Source organism: Callorhinchus milii, unplaced genomic scaffold, assembly GCF_018977255.1.
Source record: "Callorhinchus milii isolate IMCB2004 unplaced genomic scaffold, IMCB_Cmil_1.0 Scaffold5, whole genome shotgun sequence".
Classification (NCBI taxonomy): domain Eukaryota; kingdom Metazoa; phylum Chordata; class Chondrichthyes; order Chimaeriformes; family Callorhinchidae; genus Callorhinchus; species Callorhinchus milii.
Window position 1 is genome coordinate 63818989 of NW_024704746.1, and position 21695 is coordinate 63840683.

Consider the following 21695-nt stretch of genomic DNA (forward strand, 5'->3'; position numbering starts at 1 on the left):
TTCACTCCTAAATTTTAAGATGATGCCTCCGTGTTCTGGATTTCTCCCACTAGAGGAAATAGTTTCTCTGTGGCTACCCTATCAAATACCTTATCACTTCATTTTGGACCATCATTACACAACTATTTTGGATAATCATAACTAACGCAGGACATAGTCTATTAATATACATTTGAAATAAACCTCAGTTACACATTGTACATGCACATCAGCCTCCAGCAAAGAACTGAACAGAGCATGAGCTTCATTTGTATTTCTTCTATCAAGTACCAGATGCTTACACATCTTGGAATTCAGATGACAGATAAAAGTATGATCACTTCAATGGAACGTTGACCTATAATGCACTACTAGATTAGAGTTGATTTAATAAAGCTTGTTTCTAGGCTGCATCGTTACTGAAACATGCAAAACACTTTTACAATACAATATTATATTTGTATAGCGCCTTTCACGTCGGGAAGACATCCCAAAGCGCTTTTGGTTCCGTCAAGCACCTTTTATTTTCTGTTTGTATTCCTCTGGTCGATGGAGATACATGGCTGCAGCGTCACCATTCAGGGGGTCGATTGGGTTTGGGTAGGCCAGCAGCTGGGGCAAGAAAGACTCGAATATGTTGGTGAGATCTGCATACAAACACACAAGATTAGCGTTACTCCCACAGTGCAGCCAATACAAGTGAATTCACGCTATGGTGAAACACATAGCGGAGACGCCCTGTATTACTGTGACTTTCTGCAAGCTTTAGATTCTATAACTGGCCCAATGTGAGACTTCTGAAACCCTCAGTTTCTAATTTTATAACTGTCTGAGCTGAACAGGAGATTAAAGGCAAAATCAAAGTGTGCCTTATATTCTGGTTGGTATGTGTTTTAATCAAGTCTCCTATTTCACATAGTAAATTCTGGCAGCCTTGACAAAGCTACACTCAGGGAAAGGTTCGCAATTGATCCTTGTAAATCCAGCGGCTCCCTGGGGCTGTGTTGATTCTACAGGAAAGCAAGACTTGGATGTGAAGCCATCTCCAACACCCTCACAGGCAGACGGTTCCAACTGAACGAGTATTGTACGACAGCGACTTAAAGAGTAAACGTAGACCATTTTTGATTATTGATTTAGAGTCAATAATTGGCCAGGAGTGAATGCCAGGATTAATGAATGCAGGTCTACAGTTCGAACAATAGTGTTTTCCTACAACAGGATTCAGTTCTTTTGACACGACAGGTGTCCTGGATAAGTATAAAACACTTCACTGCATTGGTGTAAGATGATCACCGCAGACTGACAGTTAGACTTGTAATTCAAAGAATGTAGGCAAAGGTCAAAAACTTCGGGAAGTAGTGGTGGATTCCATGTGTTACAAAACTGTTCTGAACAACAGGCCAGCACTGGCAGGTTTCACAGACTTGGCTTCTTATAGTTTGCCGATCAGAACACAAAGCTGCCTTTCTTTAGCAATTTGAAAGGCCTTTTGAAAAGAGGCTCAATTAAAATGCGTTCAGGCCAGTTCCAGCCAGGACCACAGCCCAACCGAGGGATCATCTTCAGAGAAACAGGATTCCTGGGTTACTAAGAACTGCCAAGTGCTTCATGTAGAAGGGCAACTTTTCTGGGTTACCTAGATTAAAGCTAGGGCTATTCCACGTGAGCTGCTCGAGTCATTTTCATGGTTGAAACATCCCTCTCCCTAGAAAACCTCCACCCTATGTTATAAAACACAACATTCAACATCACAAATGATCACTGCGTTAAATTAAGTTATGCTGTTTTTCTGAACTGTATGCAATCCCTACATTTTACAGTAAATCCTCAATCAAACGAGTCTGTCCAGATCTATGATCATCAAAATGCCCTTCATATTGACCACAGTAGTTCAGCATTATCAGGAAATTAAAATTATAATCCATATGAATAGCAATTCTTCTGTTAAAAAGATCGACAGCTCCAATGAGCACAAACTCATCGTCTGTTTTCCTTTGAGAACATTTTAAAGCCCGGATTGAGCCCGAACAATCCATAAAAACGTGCCATAGAAACAAAGACCACAGCCACCGTGTTACACAACGCAAGCGGCATCAGTGAAGATCATTGTGTGAAAACAACAATCGCTTTCTGACACTGAATAATCCCTTCCCGGTTTGCAAGTCGTTTCTCGCCGATATCAGTTGAGGGCTGTACAGTCCTGTCCGTCAGCCATTCCTTTTAGCTTTCCCTTTGTCACACATGGTACCGTAACAGGATAGGACGCACGGGAAGCATTCACTTGACACTGTTGCAGCCCCAGTCATGCTCTGCTCATGCTGTCACGGTATGAATGAGCCAATCTCAATCAACATACAGCCGTGGTTTGTTCCACCCTTGCCTCCTTCAAGGCCCGTCTCAAGACTCTCCTCGTCGACCGCACCTTTGATCACCCTCCAACCCCCACCCTCCCTGCCCTCCACCCCTCGAATCCCAAGCCCCAGCTCGGGTCCAAGCTCCTGACTGTCCAGCAGCTTGGGACGCCCTCCCGACGTGAAATAGCTGTACGAATGTAATTTGTTGTTGGTCCTAAAATGGGTTTGTAGTGGACAGATCTTACCTCCAGGTGTGAAGGAACAAATGTTAACTTGAAAAAGACATAAGAACTCACCGTAAAGAGCTGTCCACGTTTGGTTAATTACATCTAGACACACAGTTCCTGACCTGCAATTAGAAATAAAAATTGGTTACAAAATATAAATTATCTAATATTAATTAGCTACTAATTTAAAGCTAGTTACATAGAACCAGAAAATTTACAGGAAAGAACTAGACTATTTAGCCTTTTAAATGCACTGTGTCTTCAGTGACTTGTAGTAATGAGTTCCACAGTTTAATAACTTTCTAAATAAGAACATTCTAATCTCCCCCTTCTTCTGATGTTAACCTCAATTTCTGAACTCTAGTTACTGATTTGCCGACCAGCAAAATCTTTATTTACTCTATAAAATCCATTCGTAATTTTATAACCTCGATTAGATTCTCTCTCCCCCACCCCACACACTTTTAGAAAAAGGCCCGACTTTTCAAGTCTCCACACAACTACAAAAAAATACATTTGTAAAGTGCCTTTCACGTCGGAAGGACTCCCCAAGGCGCTGAATAATAATGATCCTTGCATTTGATGTAGCGCTTTATCACGGCTTCGAGATATCTCAAAGTGCTTCACAGAATATATTGTAAAGTGAATCGACTGTATATTTTGTGGACGAAACGTGGCAGCCAATCGCGCACAGCAGTGCCCCACAAACAGTCGTGGATTGAAGTGACCAATTCATTATTATTATCACTATGTTGAAACCTCTCACCCTTAGTCTATCTCCGCAGTACCCATTTCAAAGCTGATGTACTTTACAAAAAATGTACAGCAATGTACAGACTGTGGCGCTCCAGTGCTAGACACAAACCCTGCAAGGCAGGCAGCTCTCTCAAACATGTTTTGTGATATGCCTAAGCTAGCCAGATTTCCAATCTTACGCATCCCTTGTATGTAGGAACCCAAATGGTACTGATCATCTCCCCAAAGCTGGATCTGTTTCATCTCGACATGGAGAATCAGACAATATTTGCCTCGCTAGGTTTTATTCCGACTACAGCTTTCATTTCATTCTGGGGTTTAGAAAAACTTTTATGAGACGCGATTGTTTCACGTGGTCTGTTTGCCAATAGAAAACATTGCAGAAAATATTCTTGCCTTGGCTAATCTTTGCTTACAAAAAAGGGACTGGGTGTCGTGAGCAGATAGATAACCGGTTCTGTGGTCAACATGACACACTGAGAACGCAGCCACCGTGTTACGTAATAGAAGCAGCATCAGTGAAGATCATCGTGTGAAAACGACAAATCATGTTATAATAATGTTATACAAAAGAGTCCACAGCAGGCAGACAGAACTGCAACCTTCAATGTCGTCAACTACTGTAATCACTATAATGACTGTAATCATAGAATCATACAGCACAGAAGGAAGCCATTCGGCCCATCGTGCCTGTGCCAGCTCTTTGAAAGAGATATCCAACTAGTCCAACTCCCCTGTTCATACCCCATAGTTCTGCAATTTTTTCCTTTTCAAGTACTTATCCGGTTCCCTTTTGAAACCTACTAGCGAATCTGCTTCCACCACCCTTTCAGGCGGTGCATTCCAGATGGTAACAACTCCCTGGGTTTTAAAAGAAAATTCTCCTCGTCCCCTCTCTGATTCTTTTGCCAATTATCTTAAATCTGTGTCCTCTGGTTACCGGCTCTCCCGCCAGAGGAAACAAGTTCCTCCTTATTTACTCTATCAAATTCCCTCATAGGTGTGAAAGGACAGATTACAAAATTAAAAAAAATACCCATTTCTTGTTATTTTTGTTCCTATTTTATGATCCTATTAGGCAATTGCCATTTTGCCTCATCTGTGCTACACTAACCAGCTGCTCGAAGTTATGAGGCAAATTGCTGTCTCTCCGTCTCAAGCTGTGCTCCGAGTCTCACCTTCCTACCCGAACAACCCAATGCCAAGATTCTGAACTTTCCATGTAGGAAAACACTGACTAGACCTCCAGTCACCGACAGAACCCACCCTTGTGCAGCAAACTAAACTAGCAGGTGCCATCTGGCTCCTCATCCCAGTGTTTAAGAATTGGCATTAAAAGCCAATCGCTTTGTCTTATCAGACACAGCATTTTGAAGCATGTTTTGCTAACACAATGGAAAAGAAAGAAATTTACCTCCCCCTTTTCCTATATCCATGCATTTAGCCCTTTAGATATTGGCCTAGTTCCTTTTTTGAAACCTAGTCAGGATTCTGCCGAAACAACCACTCCCGACAAACATTCCATATCCCTCTGTCCGTGAAAAAAAAATCTCTTTTAACCACCCCATTTGCTTGTTTGCTAACTATCTTAAATTGATGCCCTCTTGTGACTGACTCACCAGCTAGTAGAAACAAATTGTCCCTATTGACTATCAAAACCCCTCATAAACTGAATCGATCTTCATTCCATTAGGACATTCAGTCCATTAAAATTGTTCAAAAAAAACCACCAGTTTATTAAGCATTGGCACTTTTTTTTAAAATCCCATTGCCCTGTTATTGTGCGATACCCATCAGAATTAAAATAATAATCCTTGCATTTGATATAGTGCCTTATTACGTCTTTAATACATGTCAAAGTGCTTCACGGAATGTACTGTAAAGTGAATTGACTATATATAGTGCTGCAAATGGGATCTAGCTAGTACACTGAGTCCACTATAACACTGTCACCTCAGGAGACCTGCAGGCTGGTGAACTGCCTTCATAAGCTCAGAATTACATTTGCGTTTCAATAAATTATTTTTGTCAAACTGAAATCCAAGCTGAGTACTGATCTCTGCAGTACTGCCAATTACCTTCCCCGCCCTCACTGAATGCATCCTATCATGGATATTTCTGCCGATGTCTTTATGCAGTCCAATATTCTATTCTGTGGCTTTTATTTTTCTTCAAATCCTCAAGACGTGCTGTTATGATAATCCTTGTGTTTGATATGGCGCCTTATCACGTCGTTGAGACATCCCAAAGCACTTCACAGAATATATTGTAAAAAGTGGATTGATTGCGTGTATTGTGGGCAAAATTTGTATTTTTTTTAATTAAATTTTGTTTTCTTAGAATGACGTACAAAATATTTTCCCCGTAGGTTTGTGGTTCGGTTGTGTTGGGGAGATTAAGTAATAAACTGTGTTTAGGTCTTATCAGCTACCTTATCCAGTTACAGGATGCACTGGTAATATAATACCAACTTCAATCTACGTATCAATGTTGCTTCACCAAGATCTCTTCCGATGTATGAATTACGTCACTCACTCAACAGGTTTCCTAATCAGGTATAGAGAGCTTTTCTGCTTCCTAACCTAGTGCGATAGAAACAAATCATTACTTACGCTTCATCAATATTCGGATGGAAAATTTTATTCATGAATCCTGAAAAACAAAATAGCAGCCACATTAAATCTTTCACAAAGAAACAGCAACATCGAAAAGGTTGAAAGTCACTTAGAAGCAGAAATTGTTAACACAGAATGAGGTGGACATTTGACCCACCAAGTCTGTGTTATTGGTATCTATGGTACAAAATAATCTAGTTATTAATCCCATTTTCCAGCTCTTTCTCATTATCAACTAGTTTACTGTTTGTCCAGTTAATTTCTGAATGATTTCATTCAGGCTTTTAACTTCTGTTCTTTCGAATGAGAGATGATCAAGCACATTCCACAAGATAAAATCATCCCTAGTTACTGTGCAGCTTCACCACTACACCTGTGTCCACACATAGTCTAATAGTATTGGTTACTGTTAAATTCTCATAAGGAAGCCAAATTTGAAAGTAAATATTAGTCAGATTTTTTTGTACTAGACGACAATCTGACTTAGTTGACCTTTGTCTTCAAGGCATACCCATACACCTCCACAGGTGCCAAGATAGACATGCACACACAGAGATACACAACTATTCTTTCTTGTATATATGTAGGCCTGTCTTGGATCTCTTGGGAGTCTCCTGGGTTTCTTACACACTGCAATAAAACTAATGGCTGCACTCCTACTTACCTGCTGCATGGAAACACTCAAGCCCACAAGTCTTTGTCACATGTCAAATGTTTTAAACGTCAACAAAAAAGATTAGGAATTCAATTATTATTTTCAAACCTATAATATAATACGATAAGAATAAGTTGGTGGTTAAAGCTATTATTCATGTCAAGTTCTTCAGCTGTCATTTCCCGAATCAAGTTCAAGTAGTGTACGTACATGAGCAAAACCTCGGGACTGAATTAAAGCCATAAACTCCCTGCCAGCTGTTCATTAATCTGCAAAGTTGCACTGAGGGAGGAATCTGTTCTGAGGCAGGTGGCAGTGCTGTAATCGTGCAACGAGGCAAAATAATGCAGGCACAAGGGGCAAAAGCAGATCAGGATCCAGATGAAAGCACAGCACACGGCGTCATTTGACACATAATACAGTGCAATAGGCCCATTTGGATGATTTCCAGTTAAGAAACCATTAAAGACATTTTCAAAGAACATTTTTGTACACTTAAAAACATTAACATTCCTTTCTCTTTGGAAGTAGAATTCATGTGGTCAAGGGCCTTGATGAAAACCAGATTTCTCACACCGCATGCTCCATCCTTTTAACACCCTGATCCAGTCAACGTTTGCATTCTGTTTGTTAGCTTAAAAAAAATCTTTCGCGTCATGATCAAGAAGCAAATTCACTTAAAATTTTGTAATAATAATAATCATTGCATTTGATATAGTGCCTTATCACATCATTGAGACGTTTCAAAGTGCTTCACAGAATATATTGTAAAGTGGATTGACTGGGTATTTTGTGGTTAGTTAGCACTCAACTAACTAGTGACAATCCTCTGGGGTGGTGGGGGAGAGAGAAATAACCAGGCTGTCCTTGGAGCTGAGCTGGTTCTGAGGTGACGTGCTTGATAATAGAATACTTGATTGAAGCTAACTCGTTGCAATGAGTCTTGGCAATCCATTATTTGAGCCAGACGGGTCCACAGTACTTCAGGCCCAGCCCAGCCACACAGGCCCATTCGTAGCACTTGAAAGGGGCTGCAAATTCTTCCCGCTCCCATTAACCCTGCAAGCCAAAACTTTAATGGGTAGTTATCCTGGCGGGACATGCAGTGGGAGGCTTGCCAGACAGTAATTGGGTTCCACTGCGCAGATTACAACCCGTGCAAAACATTTGGCCAAATGACAGGCCAGTATGGCAAAGCTAAAACTGGCGAAATAATGAGTTTTCAAACTTTTTAAAAGCAGTTCTATAAGACACTGCGCATTTACAGACAAATCCTATCGCGACTGACATTACATTTGTACTCCGCAGCATCTGACTGATCGTCATCAGTTCACTTGACAAGCCAATAAATTGTGATGAAGGAGACTAACTATTGCTGCTTTTATACTGGGCTACTGGTTACACCAGGAGCGATGCTCAATACCACTGGAGTGATGATACTCACAAAATGCCTCAGCCTTTATACTCAAAACTCTTCAGCCTTTTAGTCAGTGCATGCAGACACATGAATTTTGGATTTGTAAGTAATTTCACATTATTTTGAACACTTCTAAATAATTATGTTAGGACACTGCAGACATATTTTAGGTTTATGCAGATAATGTGTTTTTCCTTAGAATCTCAGTGAAATTTCCAAACTGGGCTCCAGTGGGCTTTCAATATCCTGTTTCAGAATGGGGGAGGAGGTTACAAGATCAGAGAGATTTGGATCAAGGAGGTATTTTGTCTCAAGGCTCATTTGATCTCATCCTATGCTTGGATCACAGATTTAAGCAGTTTTCCTTTATATAGATTCAGTATCTGGGTCTCAAGCTCCTTTCTTTACAACTCATTTTAACTCATCTTATATGGTTTGGCCAAGCTAAGCATCGATAAAGTGGCCCTTTTCCACTTCATGGTTCTCCCCCCACTACCCCTAGTTTCTCTTTCAACTTCCCCAATATTTACCACATGGCACGTAAATGAAAAATGCAAATGAATGTCAAGTCTTGTACATCTGACAATGAATGAGGATAATATAGTAGTCTTGCTTTTCAATTTGGTGACTATTCATACCGCCTTCCTGATTATCCATCATAATTGAAGTAAATATAGAAAATTAAATGGTTAGGTAGTTTCCAAAATCCAAATGCGGCAAAATTTGAATCGATTTGCATTCAGTTAAACCGTTCAATCTCTATTTCAATGTAGAGCATACAATTCTTGATCTATATCACACAAAGTCGATCGGCTCATTTGTGAAGTAGTCCTCCCCAAATGCTTACAAGTACAAACTCTCAAACCCCAAATGTGCCTTGTGATGGGACTATTTAGTTCATTGCAGCTGAAGCTAAAGCCAGTTAGACCACCCTGATCTAGACTAACTGGGTAGGGCTGGAAATGAATTCAGATGAAGGAGAATTGAGTTTGATAACATGTTGGTGTTCTGTTTATTCTTTCGTAGAATTAAGGAATCAAAATGTTAATTATATTCATAACTCAAATAAGATACACAAGAAGACCAGAAGAGGTTTGCAAATTCAGGAGTTAATGCAATGGTCCTTTTGGGAGAGAAGAGCAATGTCTCAGCTGCAAACCATGTTACGTTTCTCAGTAAACCCCATTTGGAAATAAAACAATAGTGTTCACATCTTGCAGGGTTTGTTGAGTCACAATTCAGAACATTCGACCAATTGGCTGCCGCGTTTCGTCCACAAATATAAAGTCAATTCACTTTAGCGTGTTCTGTGAAGAGCTTTGAGACGTCTTGAAGATGTGAAAAGGACTATATCAAATGCAAGGATTATTATTATATATATTTTATTCCTGGCCAACAAATCCCCCAAATAAAATTGGTCACTCACTCCATGGCTGTTTATGGGACAATGCTATTTGCAAATTGGCTGCAGCGTGTTGCTCACAAAATATAGTCACTAAACTTTACAGTATATCCTGTGAAGCACTTTGTGAAGTCTCGATGATGTGGTAATGGACCATATCAAATGCAAGGATTATTAATCAAACTGGACATTACATTTGCAGAAGGTCACAGCCACTAGCCATTTGGATATACCAATGCACAAGATAATGAAAATAAGCAGAACCAACCTATGGAAGGAGATTTGAATGGGTATTTGTCTGGAAGGTCCACTCTAACTTTCCACACACCACCTTCGTAAGGAGCTAGAGAGAGAAAAAAAAGTGAAATTAGCATTTGAATTAATGTTGACATGTGCAGACTGGTTTTATTTCAGCAGATCATCTCCAAAACACAAGAGTTTACTCACCAACTAAGAGAACCAGTAAAGGATGTTAAGTTCCAAGTAGTTCAGAACCAATCTGCCTATTCTCAGTTCCCTGATGCAGTGCAAGCAGATGCATTCTTGTTATTTGAGAACCGATTGAGAAGGTCNTTTTTACTTTCAATCCTCAACTTCCACCTGCTGGCGGTGCAGTTGAGTCACAGTTCACTCTTTAGTGAGGCGGTGGCACATCTTGCACAGATCATGAAATGCGACCCAAGACTTAGCTGGGATAAAATAACCTTAGATCACATTGCATTTCTCCCAGAAGACCTGAATGGGATCACTTGCATGGTATCCTCTAATCTGCGTTGCTGCTGCAATAAGAGCTTGTCGCGCTCAGTTGTGTACGTGAACCGATTTTGTGCACTCACAAAGAGGTGAAGAGGCTGAACAAATCAAAATGCCATAGATTTAGAGTTTGCATGGAAGTAATTGCTGAGGCAACACACTACTGAAACAACAACTTGCATTTATACAGCGGCCTTCACGAGGGGTGGCGCCTGAGCGCTTAACAGTGGCGGAAGCCCAACGCCGAACCGGTGGGGATGGGGGAACAGAGGAGGTGACCATAAGCACAGTCGAAGAGGAAGGTCTTCAGTTGTGATCTAAAAGAGGGGAAGGAGAGGGGGCATGGTGGAGGGAGAGAGTTCCAAAGCTTTGAGGCGTAGTGGCTGAAATCGCATTAGCATCAGATGATGTCCCAAGATTATTCCCAATCATCTTAAACCTCGTCTCCCACTTTCAATGAATACATTTTGGGCTTCTTCGCAACACATCATTCAAGGCCATGCATTTTTAAGAGCAACGTTTACATTTCATCCGTAATATTTAAGAGAAGGCATTGGGCCACTTTCTAAACAACAACAGTACATTTGTACAGCTCCTTTCATGTCGGGAGGACGTCCCAACTAGACCTACTGGTCCAACAAGGACTCACGGGTCAGGGACGTTTCTGCACCTTTAGTATAGCAAACAATACCTGCAATCTACAAAAGCACTTTTGGGGACACGCTTCATCTTTTATTTCCACACTAGTTGTTCATGCTGCTCATGGGGGTGAACAGAACAGTGGGAAATGGCCTACTATGTAATCTACAGCATCTTAAAATTGGAACGGAACTTGCCTACTTTAGATCTACAACATCCAGACAGTTAAATATATTTGATTCTGATTTGATTCTTTGGATAGGCATATCTAAATTGAGTAGACTTTTAATAGAGTCCTATTAAAGGGCGCTATATAAATGAAAGTTGCTGTTGTTGTAGCCCTGGTGCTGGACGCAGGGAGATCACATTACACGGCAACACAAATCGTTTCTGCACTCAGGCTCGTCAACCCAAATTGAAATTAGTCGAGTCTGCTTAATACTATACACTGTTGGACTAGACTAATTTTTACTAACAACAGAGGATCTACCCTAATACACTTGCAAACACTTGTTCTGAATTTCTTTACAATTTCAAGGATAAGAAAAAAACGTAAGAAGTTAAATATTTTACTTTAATTTCACTGAAAAGTTTTTTTAAAAAAAAAATACATTTTTTTTAATGTTTTCTCTTCAAAATTGAATTACAAAAATAGTCACTATATCTCTCGATTCCAGATTTCAGCGCAACACCACTGGGTATAACAATATTCAATCATTGGGACCACATATTTACATACTATTAGACAAATTATAACATTATAAGGCTATAACAATACACAAATTTAAAATTTGTACAAAACATACCAAGCAGGGCCAGGACTGGCTGCCAGTAGTATAACATTATGCAGATTCTAACAATAGGCGACTGCAAACTCGACTAACTTCCTATTTTCCACGCCTGGCAAAGTTAAACCTCTCACTTTACAAGTCAGGCCCAAACTAGTCATCATTGAATCATTCAATTAATTTCTTCTCATTGGATATTTCTTTGGAACAAAGCAGATCAGATTAGAAACAGTAGGAAAGTTAGTGCAAAAATAGTTTGTTGCTAATCCAGGAAGGATCTACAAAGAATTTCCAATTCTCATTGGAGCTTGGAAGCCTGATATTTAAATTAAATGTCAGAAGCTTAAATAAGCTACAATTTAGTGATACCGTGTTAAGTTAAAATAAACTCAAAAATAATTGATCCCTAAATTTCCAATGCCACAATTTAGAATCAGGTCGTCAGTTTATCCCAGGCTGTATTAGCGCACATTATTAACCCCTGTTATTAAAGAAAAATATGAAATTGCTGAAAATGCTAAAGGTGAGATTGCAGGAAAAATTTCAATCATAAAACTCTGTTAAAAGTAATCCTGGGGAGATTGCATATCGCTTAGTCACTGGGTACAGGGAATCATCTTACTCAGCTCCTGTTAACCCTGCAAGCCAAAGCTCTAACGGGTAGGGTGGATCCAGCTGGACAAGCAGTGGGAAAGTTTGGCAGGGAGTGATATCAATGGCAAGCTATGGTGTTTTAGCTGGTTAGACGCCAGCAGTTACCCCAACACACACACACACACTCTGGGATCCCTAAGCATCAGCTCTTGCCAACCTGCACCTAATACTTTCGGAATTGGATGCGTCCCTCCAGGGAGAGAGTTCGCATTCCATTCCAGCAATCAATCTCTGGGATTTCCATGTGTAGGTGGGATGCATACAATTCTCAGCTTGTTTTGGACATTCTTAAGCACGGTCATAGGTTTCCACATGTGTTAAGACATCCGACTGACTAAAAACAAAAACGCAGCAAATGACTTCCTTCCTCTTTTCAGTGTTGCCCCATTTTACAGAGGACTTTGAGAATAGCCCATTGAAATCATTAAAGTAAGCAGTGCTGGACAGAGTTGTACTCAATAATAAAATAGCAGTAACCCAGCCAGGACAAACAAGCTCAGTGAAAAACCCAGAACAACCGTAGGCTTGGGCTATATGATCACTAAGTGATTCTTGCGGGAACCCATCAAGACTTTGAGGAGGAAGGTGCCTTTGCCAGTCATTGATTTGCCCTAAATGTAGCCGTTAGCGAATCACTATAACTTCTGCTCGTAAACAGTACTCAAAGTGTATTTAGGTAAACCGATAGATTAGAACTTTTAAGAGACTATTTAAACACTATGTTTGGGGGTGTCTCCTCACATCCGCTTTAGTTGCGCTTGCGCAGACTTGCTTCAGCTCCTGGGAGAGAGAGAGAAAAAACATGAATTCGGCTTTGAATTGCCCGACTTCTAGAAACACTACGACTCAGATCATCACTTTGGGCTACTTTTCCAGGTTTGACCTTCTGTTGCCGATTCCCATGACCCTCTTTTTTTTAAGAATCTTTCTTCCATTACGTCAGTCAGGTGCCTGCAGCTACATACAGCACTGCACTCGACAGCAATACCACTGGCGTATGAGCAAACGGCACACAAGTTACCCATGTCCTTTTATGCTCCAATTTCACATCTGTCCAGTAGTGTCAACTTGGGAGCAGATGCAGCACATTTTAAAAACAATCTCGTCAGTGCCCTACTATCGTGGAAGCAGTTCAAAAATAGCTGGTGTCGTCACAGGAAAAAAAAACCTAATTAGTTTCAATTCAATCCAACTTCTCTTTGTCAGATAACATGGCAAGGAACAGCAGTCTGCTGTTTAATAGAAGCTTAATTACAATAATCTCCAGTTAGAGCATCAGACAAGGATTTAAGATTCCAAAGCAAAACTGTGACGTGTTCTCAAAGATGAAGTTAGTTTGATGTGCACCACAAAGAAGCCTTGCATCCATTTCACATCTTCTGGCCTCAAATGGAGTGATTTTTATGGTGCTTTACTGCTGCATCATTTTCCAGCTTCAGGAAAAAAAAGTGAACGCAAGTAAGGACTTCAATCACGATCAAACATCTGGAATTCCATGCACGATTTCTTGAGTGTCAATTTGTGGTTGCAAGATAGATAACAAAAGTCACGTTGCTATTCACAACCGTGAACTGAAACCAGGCAAACCAGTATCATTTCACAACAAAACATTACCCCATGTTAAGTCGTGGCCAACTTCCCTTACAATAATCTAATCAAAACACAGACAAAGGATTTGGGAATAAGGTCATTTTAGTAGACATTTGGTACACATTTATTTTCAAATCAAAAGGAATGTCAAAATTATACGTTTAAGATTAGTTTCCTTCCGAGGACTGTGGACACCAGAGAACAACACAGCATCAATAGTATAGAAAGTTTTTTAAAAAAAAGTTTATCTACTTACTGCCTTGTGGTCCGTAAAACTTCACTACGAATTCATTAAGCCCCCCCAATATGGTAACTTCATGTTTGCTTTCGATACTGGAAGAGGGGTCAAGGAAAGCAATGCAATATATAGTTTTTTTTTAAAATAACATTGACAGTTAGTTGTCCAAGGCCTGCAAATGAACTCTTTAAAAATACAACATGATATATTAAATTTCAAATAGTTATCCAGATTAATGAATAGCACAGAATAAATGCAACGCAAGTGTTGAAAGAGCTCTTTAACACAACACAGCGAAGGAAATGCCTGAAAGTCTACCAATTACTGAAAAAGAAAGCAATGTTATGGTTTCAGGCGTGTGAACCTACAACCGGAAAATAAATTCAGTGCATGCTCTTTTAAAAATAGGTACGTCGTAACCCATGTAGTAATGAAACTAAATGGCAGCACAGAAGCCACAGGTGAACAGGGAGAAACTATTTCCACTAGTAGAGGAGTTAATGACTAGGAAACAGATTTAAGATAGCCACAAGAAAAGCTTAGGAGATTTTTTTCCCCCACAGAGCTGCTGGGATGTGGAATGGCCAGGCAAGTAAAGAGTTAGAGGCAAAATCCATTGTGGGGTTTAAGAGGCAAGTAGATGGGTTTATAAAAGTTAGAGGCTTAAAAGGGTATAGGGATAAGGCAGACAGTGGGATTGAAAGTGGATCTTGCTCTGAGAGCTGGTGCAGAATTGATAGGCCGAATGGCCTCCTCCTGCGCTGTAAATTTCTATGATTTATGAAGAGGCCACAGTGACAATTGTATCATCGCCTTCTCCTATTATGACAATTGGGATTTGCCAAAGAAGTCCATTAGGAAAAGTCTAAATCAGACAAAATACATGCAAAGGAAGGGTATAGAGGACAGAGGGAAAGAGCAAGGAATTGGATCTAACAAACATTGACCCAAAAGAAAGGACTGCATTTCCCATGTTGTACATTCCAATGTTCTATGTTTGTGCTGTTCAAGTCAATTTGGGGGAAACAAATGTCACATTTCATTGGCTGAGGTCAATAGGACTACTCAGTCAGCCTGACAAGAGGTAAACTGAAACAGTACCTGAAATCTCACAAACTAGTTATAATTGACCAAAATTACCTGTAACGTGCAAGTGAATCTTGCGGCTCAGTGAATTGTAGGCAGTGTGTTAGGCCATGTCATTTTCAATGTAAAGGGTGATCAAAAAGGCTTATATGTTTTTTTCAGATAGTAGGGTAGATAAAAAAATATCATCATTTATTTAAAACTTCATTAAGTTTTAAAGAAATTGAGATCATAATGGTATCACGACTTTTTGGTCACCCTGTATTTTGAGAACTACAATCACCAAGAATAATCTTCACAAAAGAGATGATGAATTTCAAACCAATTCTCAACAAGACTGTTAGCCTCGTGGTTAACTGCCCGTTGAGCATTTCTGTCCAGTGCATTCAAGGTCACCACAAAAAAACAGAGCTCTAAATATTCACAGAATAGTTTAAATAAGCATCAGAACTTTAAGTATAAAAATAACTGGCTGGCACGCATCTGTGTGCAAACCACAAGCCCGCTTTACAAACGCTTTTTTCCCCCCAACCACCAACTAGTAGAAAAGGCCTTGAAGACAGGAACGTCTTTTGTGTCCTAGTTTAATGCTTTCAGAACTACAGTTTGCACAGAAACAAATCAATGTGCCAACATTCCAATATAAAATCATGCCACTCATGCCGTGGTCACAACTACAGGAATTTAATTTAACCCAATGCCAACAGAGCATCTCCTGGTACATAGGAATAAAATGTGTACACAGTGCAATTTTTCCTTCCCTGTTTGGCTCTCCTTCCCCCCCCATCCCTTAAGAAAGAAGATGTATATTAATATGCAGAACTCAACGAAAACTTCTGAGATCTTATCTGAATCAACACTAAACTGAACAATTCAACACTTTTTCCTGCCTTGAGAGTTTAATTGTAATAATGACCCTTGCATTTGGAATAGCGCCTTTCACGTCGGAAGGACATCCCAAAGTGCTTTAAGGGATTTACCATAAAGTGGAGTGACTATTTGTGGGTGAATGCGGCAGTCAATTTTCACACAGCAATGTCCCAAGAAAAGCAATGAAGTGACTGACCAATTTTCTCTACCGTGGTCACTAATACAGGAATTAAATCTCATCCACAAACAGCATGAAGTGACTGACCAATTTTATCCGGTGGTGTGTTGGCGAGGTCACTGGGAGAAACTCCCTTCTCTTTTCCAATAGTGCCATGGGATCTTTAACATCCACCTGAACAGGCGGGGCTTGACATCACAACCTTTTGATTCAGAGGCGAGAGTACTACCACCAAGCCAGACTGACTCACTAATTTCCTTGGTTTTAATAAACTACCATTTACTATCACAGACATGCCACAAGACCATCGTACAAAAGTCTACAAACATCTTTTGCAGTAACACAGAAGCCAAACATTTATTTTTATTCGTGATAATAATAATAATAATAATAATCCTTGCATTTGATATAGCGCTTTTCACGTCGGGAGGACGTCCCAAAGCGCTTCACAGAACACACTGTAAAGTGAATTGACTGAATATTTGTTGTGATACTTTTTAATGTGGGTCCCAAGCACAGCAACGCAACAGAACTTGCTGTATTGCCTTGATCTTGGAGAACCACTTCCTTTATGGTTCACCAATTCTGCCCGCATCTCTCACTGCTGCATAAAAAGGCGCCCTTTAAATTGCAGGGTGGTTTCTGCAACAGATGAATGCACTATTCACGTGGATACTCGTCACGTACAAAGCAGCTGCATGTGTGCACATTTGAAGTCCCAGAATAACTATTTTGCTGGAGTCTGTGCCTTTATCAATGACTAGGGAAGGGTATAAAGGCCAGTGAATAGTACTTTAGTGGCCACTACAGAAGTGGTAAATAAATAAATCTCAAAACTCTCATCTATTTTCGAATTCGGACACAGGCTGCAGAGTTCTGGATGATCTGCAGCTTGTGGACGGAAGAGTTGGGGAGGCCAACAAACAGGGAGTTGACGTAGTCGAGCCTCAATGTGATGAATGCGTGGATGAGGGTTTCAGTAGCCTGAGGGGTGAGGCAGTGGCAGAGCCGGGCAATGTTGCAGGGGTGGGGAAGGCAGAGCGAGTCACGGCACAGGTGTGGGGTAGAAAGGACAGTTGAGGGTAAAACCAGACGCCAAGGTTCCGGACTGCCTTCGTGCACCCGAACAAAATGACAGGACCTGGATTTAGTCTCATCCGAAGGACGGCAACTCTGACAATCTGACATCTAAGAGGAGAGCAGTTTCCAGATTCACAAACTGCTTTCAGAAGTAGAGCTGATACGTTTGAAGTAACAATCCAGGTCCTCTCGCTTGCGAGGCGAGTGCTCTAACCACTGAGCTGCAGAACCACACGAAAGTGAAACGCTTCCATTTCATGTTCAACACTTTTCAAGAGCGGGAAAACTTGAACCACTGAAATCCAAAGACACAGTGTAGTTTATCTTTCTATCAAATTACCTGTACCAGAAAAAAAACTAGCCAGTTACATCAAGATTGCAACAGAAGCTTTCTATTTTCACAGTGAAAGAAATGTTAAGACACTAGTAATGGGCTACACGCTCCACCCTCTTTTACAACGTCTTCAAATCTATAAACCTAAAAGTTATGTTGTGCAAGTTCATAAAATCTTAGCATTCCAACAATAACTACCACAAGTCAGCAGGAAGTTGCTCACTTTGGTGGATTATAGATTCTCAGCAATTCAATTCTCAAGATTAGGGATTCGGTGGAGTCCTGTAGAGTTTTGGTTAGAGCACTCGCTGGCGAACAAGAGGACCCAGGTTGAATCCTGGGAGGGCGAAACCTTAGGCCTGTTTTCTGACTCCACTCACCTCTGCTTACCTAGCAGTAATTGGGAACCCGGTTGTTAATCAATTGGGGGATTGCTTTCTGGTAATAATCCTTTTTAAAAAATTGGTTATCCGATCCACGACTGTTTGTGGGACACTCCTGTGCAATTGGCTACTGCGTTTCACCCACAAAATAGTCAATTTACTTTACAGTTTATTCTGTGAAGCGCTTTGGAATGTCTCAATGACGTGATAAGGCGCTATATTAAATGCAAGGATCATTATTATGAACGTGAACACTTTGGAACATTCAGAACATTTTTATGGCGTGAAAGGCGCCGTAAAAATGCAATTTGCTATTGTTTAGTGGAATGTTTGAAGTGTAGTTATCCTAATATAAACATAATAAAAAATTACAATAATAATGCAAGCACGAACTTAGTAATTAGTTCAAAATATCACAGAGACCTCAGCTTGCTTCTTTAGTATTCTCCAATTTGAATTTATATTTGCACATCCCTAATCATCTGGACTGAAGGTACTGCCCCAGATGACATAACCCATTCGGCTGCCCATTCAGGTCACGTTCCACCTAAAATGCAAGTTACAAGGCATAATTTCCACTGCACAGGAACCAGCGGAGTATTTGATCACAGTCTACACTTTCCAACAGATATTTATCCAGCTCCTTTTCAAAAGAATTAATCAACTGCTTTTCCTCAAGAGTGCATTCCACATATCCACCACTCTAGGGGTAATTTTTTCTAATCTCTACTCACTCGAGGCTAGTTAATTTCAGAGCAATATCTTCCAGTTCTGCGCTTAGGTGGTTTACATCTGCAGATTAATTTCTGCTTTTACATCTGCAGCATTTTTGCTCTTGACATTTTCAGGATCAGAGTTATGGCTCGGGTTTTCTCCAATTAAAGTGGAGTCCTGGAGCTCATTGGTTGGGAGCGCTCGCTTCGTAAGCGGGAAACCTGGACTTGATTCCCGGCAGGGTGAAACGTTGGGCAAGTTTCCCTACTCCACACACTGGTTTACCTCGCAGTAAGTTTGAACCCGGTTGTTAGTAGACTGGCCGATCGCTTTTCTGGGGGGAATAATTCCTTCAAAAACAAATTGTCTACTCAATCCACGACTGGTTGTGGGACGCTGCTGTGCATAATTGGCTGCCGCGTTTCGTCCACAAAATATACAGTCAATTCACTTTACAGTGTATTCCGTGAAGCGCTTAGCGGCGTCTCGAAGACGTGATAAGGCAATGTATCAAACGTACTATTATTAAAGTAAATTCGGCTCTACTAGCCTCTCACCATGTAACTTGCTTACAAAGGAAGACCTCTTCTCCAAACTCTCTCTAACATATCACATAGTGAACTTTGAAAGATTCTTGCTAAGGAATGGTGAAGATGGCGAGATCAATTTCATTGATCACTTGCCTGGCCATTTTTATGCAGTGTGGACTTAAAAAAAAAAGGCATAAACAGTTAACTGTAGTCGCCTCAGATCATACATCTTAACGCTGGCCTCAATGAGGCAGCAGGAATGCTAATGTAAATTGTTAATATATGCAAGATGGTGAGTGGTAGAATTGCAATATTAAGCATTCTAAAATCTTCAATTTAGGTAATCACGTATTTAAACTCAACCATAATTCAACCTAAAAGCCTGTGCTTTGTTTCTCTATTATTCACCCTTCAGAGCATTATTAATGATGATGATCCTTGTATATTTTATATAGCAATTTCACATCAGGAGGACATCGCAAAGTGCTTTTCTATTGATTTCTCATTTTCACTCATGAAAGAAATTAGTGAGCATCTTTAATGAATGCCCCTCTCACGCTATTGTACACAAACCAACAATATATCCTGCCAAATAATTCTGCATTTGATGGAACTTCAATTCCTCTTCGCTGCTATCAGTAACTGAGCCCATGTGGCATCATCTCTTAATACACTCTACAATTTACACCACAACCAGACACCTCACATCAGCAGAATAGATTCCATCCAAATATACACATCCTTCTCGATCAGGCTGGGGAATGACCAAATATTATGTTGGTGACTTGTGGCAAACTGTGTGTAATCCCCTAGGGCAGTTAGCCACTTCCCCAAGAGCTTAAAGAGCATCAGCTCTAACACCGCATACCCACAAGCAAGCTCTCGTTGCTATCCAGCGCGAGTCCAGATTCTGACAAATCTGCAGGGATCTCAATGAGATTGAATAACTTTACAAAAAAGGCTGAGGGAAGACTACAACACGTGACAAAAGAAACTCCACCAAAGCCTTCACAAATGTGGATAAGTAATTCTAAATCCCCCATAAAGAATAGATGCTATGAAATAAGAAAATGGTTGTTGTGCTTTAACCCGTGTTCAGATATTTCAGAACATTATAGGTTATACAAAGCACTACCACAACTATAACTTGAACTTCATTGTCTTTTACATAATGATAATAACATTTGATATAGCACCTTATCACAACATTGAGAAGTCTCAAAGCACATCACAGAATATACAGTATTGTAGAGTAGGAGGGAGGTGCGTGGGGAGGAGAGGGGGAGAAAGGGGAAAAAAAAGAAAATCAATACTACACAATAATAATCCTTGCATTTGATACAGCACCTTATCACATCTTTGAGGCGTCTCAAAGCACTTCACAGAAACATACTGCAAAGTGAATTGACTGTATATTTTGTTGGCAAAAGGTGGGCAATTATCTTTATGTTATGCCTTTTACATCAGGGGGACGTCTCAAAGCAGATAGGACACCTGCTCCCAATAACTGCACAGTGATCCCTTATGCCTATATATGTGGATGTCAGTCAAGATAAGGATCAGGTTTTGCAGCTCACTGCCCACCCCCCACCCCAACACCAATTTAACCTAGACTCGTATGTCATACAAAGACCACACTATTTACTGGAAGTACTAGAGAGTGTTAGGCACACAAACTCCAAATGAAAGTCAACATCATCCCGAGGAAGAAGCGGAAAAAAGATTGGAATAAAGCGATTTTTTAAAAAAACAATAAAAGCTATCATGATAATTTGGTACTCAATCCACGACTGTTTGCGGGGACTCTGCTGTGCGCAATTGGCTGCTGCGTTTCGCCCACAAAACGTACAGTCGATTCGCTTTACAGAATATTCGGTGAAGTGCTTTGAGACGTCTCGAAGGTCTGATAAGGCGCCATATCAAATCCAAACAATATGAATATCACCATTCCATTCCGTGCTATTTAAGCGTCATGACTTAATACTCCTCATCTCCAGTTTGCACGGTGAAGGCAGGCACACGAGTCAGGTGGCTAACCTGTGCTTAGCAACCACCCAGTACAGACACACTGGTAACTCAAGTGTGCAGGGAATTCCAGAAGCAGTTCCTTGACCTGCCACGGTACGGCACTGCATTCTAATTGACGACCCATCGCTTGCCAAGGCAAGTCACACGCGACGTTTCTGTGGAGCAACAGAATAATATGCAGCTGTTCTGTTCCTGCGACAAAGAGCACCTACTGAAACACTGCGTGCGGGTTGTTCCGATTTCAACAAAGGGCAATGCCGATGACACCCCAGGGCATTACTCGCAGAAGAAAAAGTACGCAAGCAAAAAAGGAATGTTGAATCAACATTACACTTTTTTGCAGTTCAAATACAGGATAACACCATTGTAGCTTCGTTAGAAAGATATGGAGGTCAGTTTTCATGAATATTGTATTATATAGC

At 40.5% G+C, this 21695-nt stretch overlaps 1 protein-coding gene across 1 annotated transcript in view; it reads right to left on the reverse strand.

Moving 5' to 3' along the window:
- Positions 1-21695, reverse strand: part of ube2h (ubiquitin-conjugating enzyme E2H (UBC8 homolog, yeast)) — a 72684-nt gene that overhangs the window by 4156 nt on the left and 46833 nt on the right. The window contains exons 2-6 of the mRNA XM_007890851.2: positions 14089-14165; positions 9677-9751; positions 5932-5971; positions 2633-2685; positions 498-626 (exon numbers count right to left, since the gene is read on the reverse strand). Of these exons, the coding sequence (XP_007889042.1) occupies positions 498-626; positions 2633-2685; positions 5932-5971; positions 9677-9751; positions 14089-14165 (374 nt within the window). The remainder of the gene's footprint in view (positions 1-497; positions 627-2632; positions 2686-5931; positions 5972-9676; positions 9752-14088; positions 14166-21695) is intronic.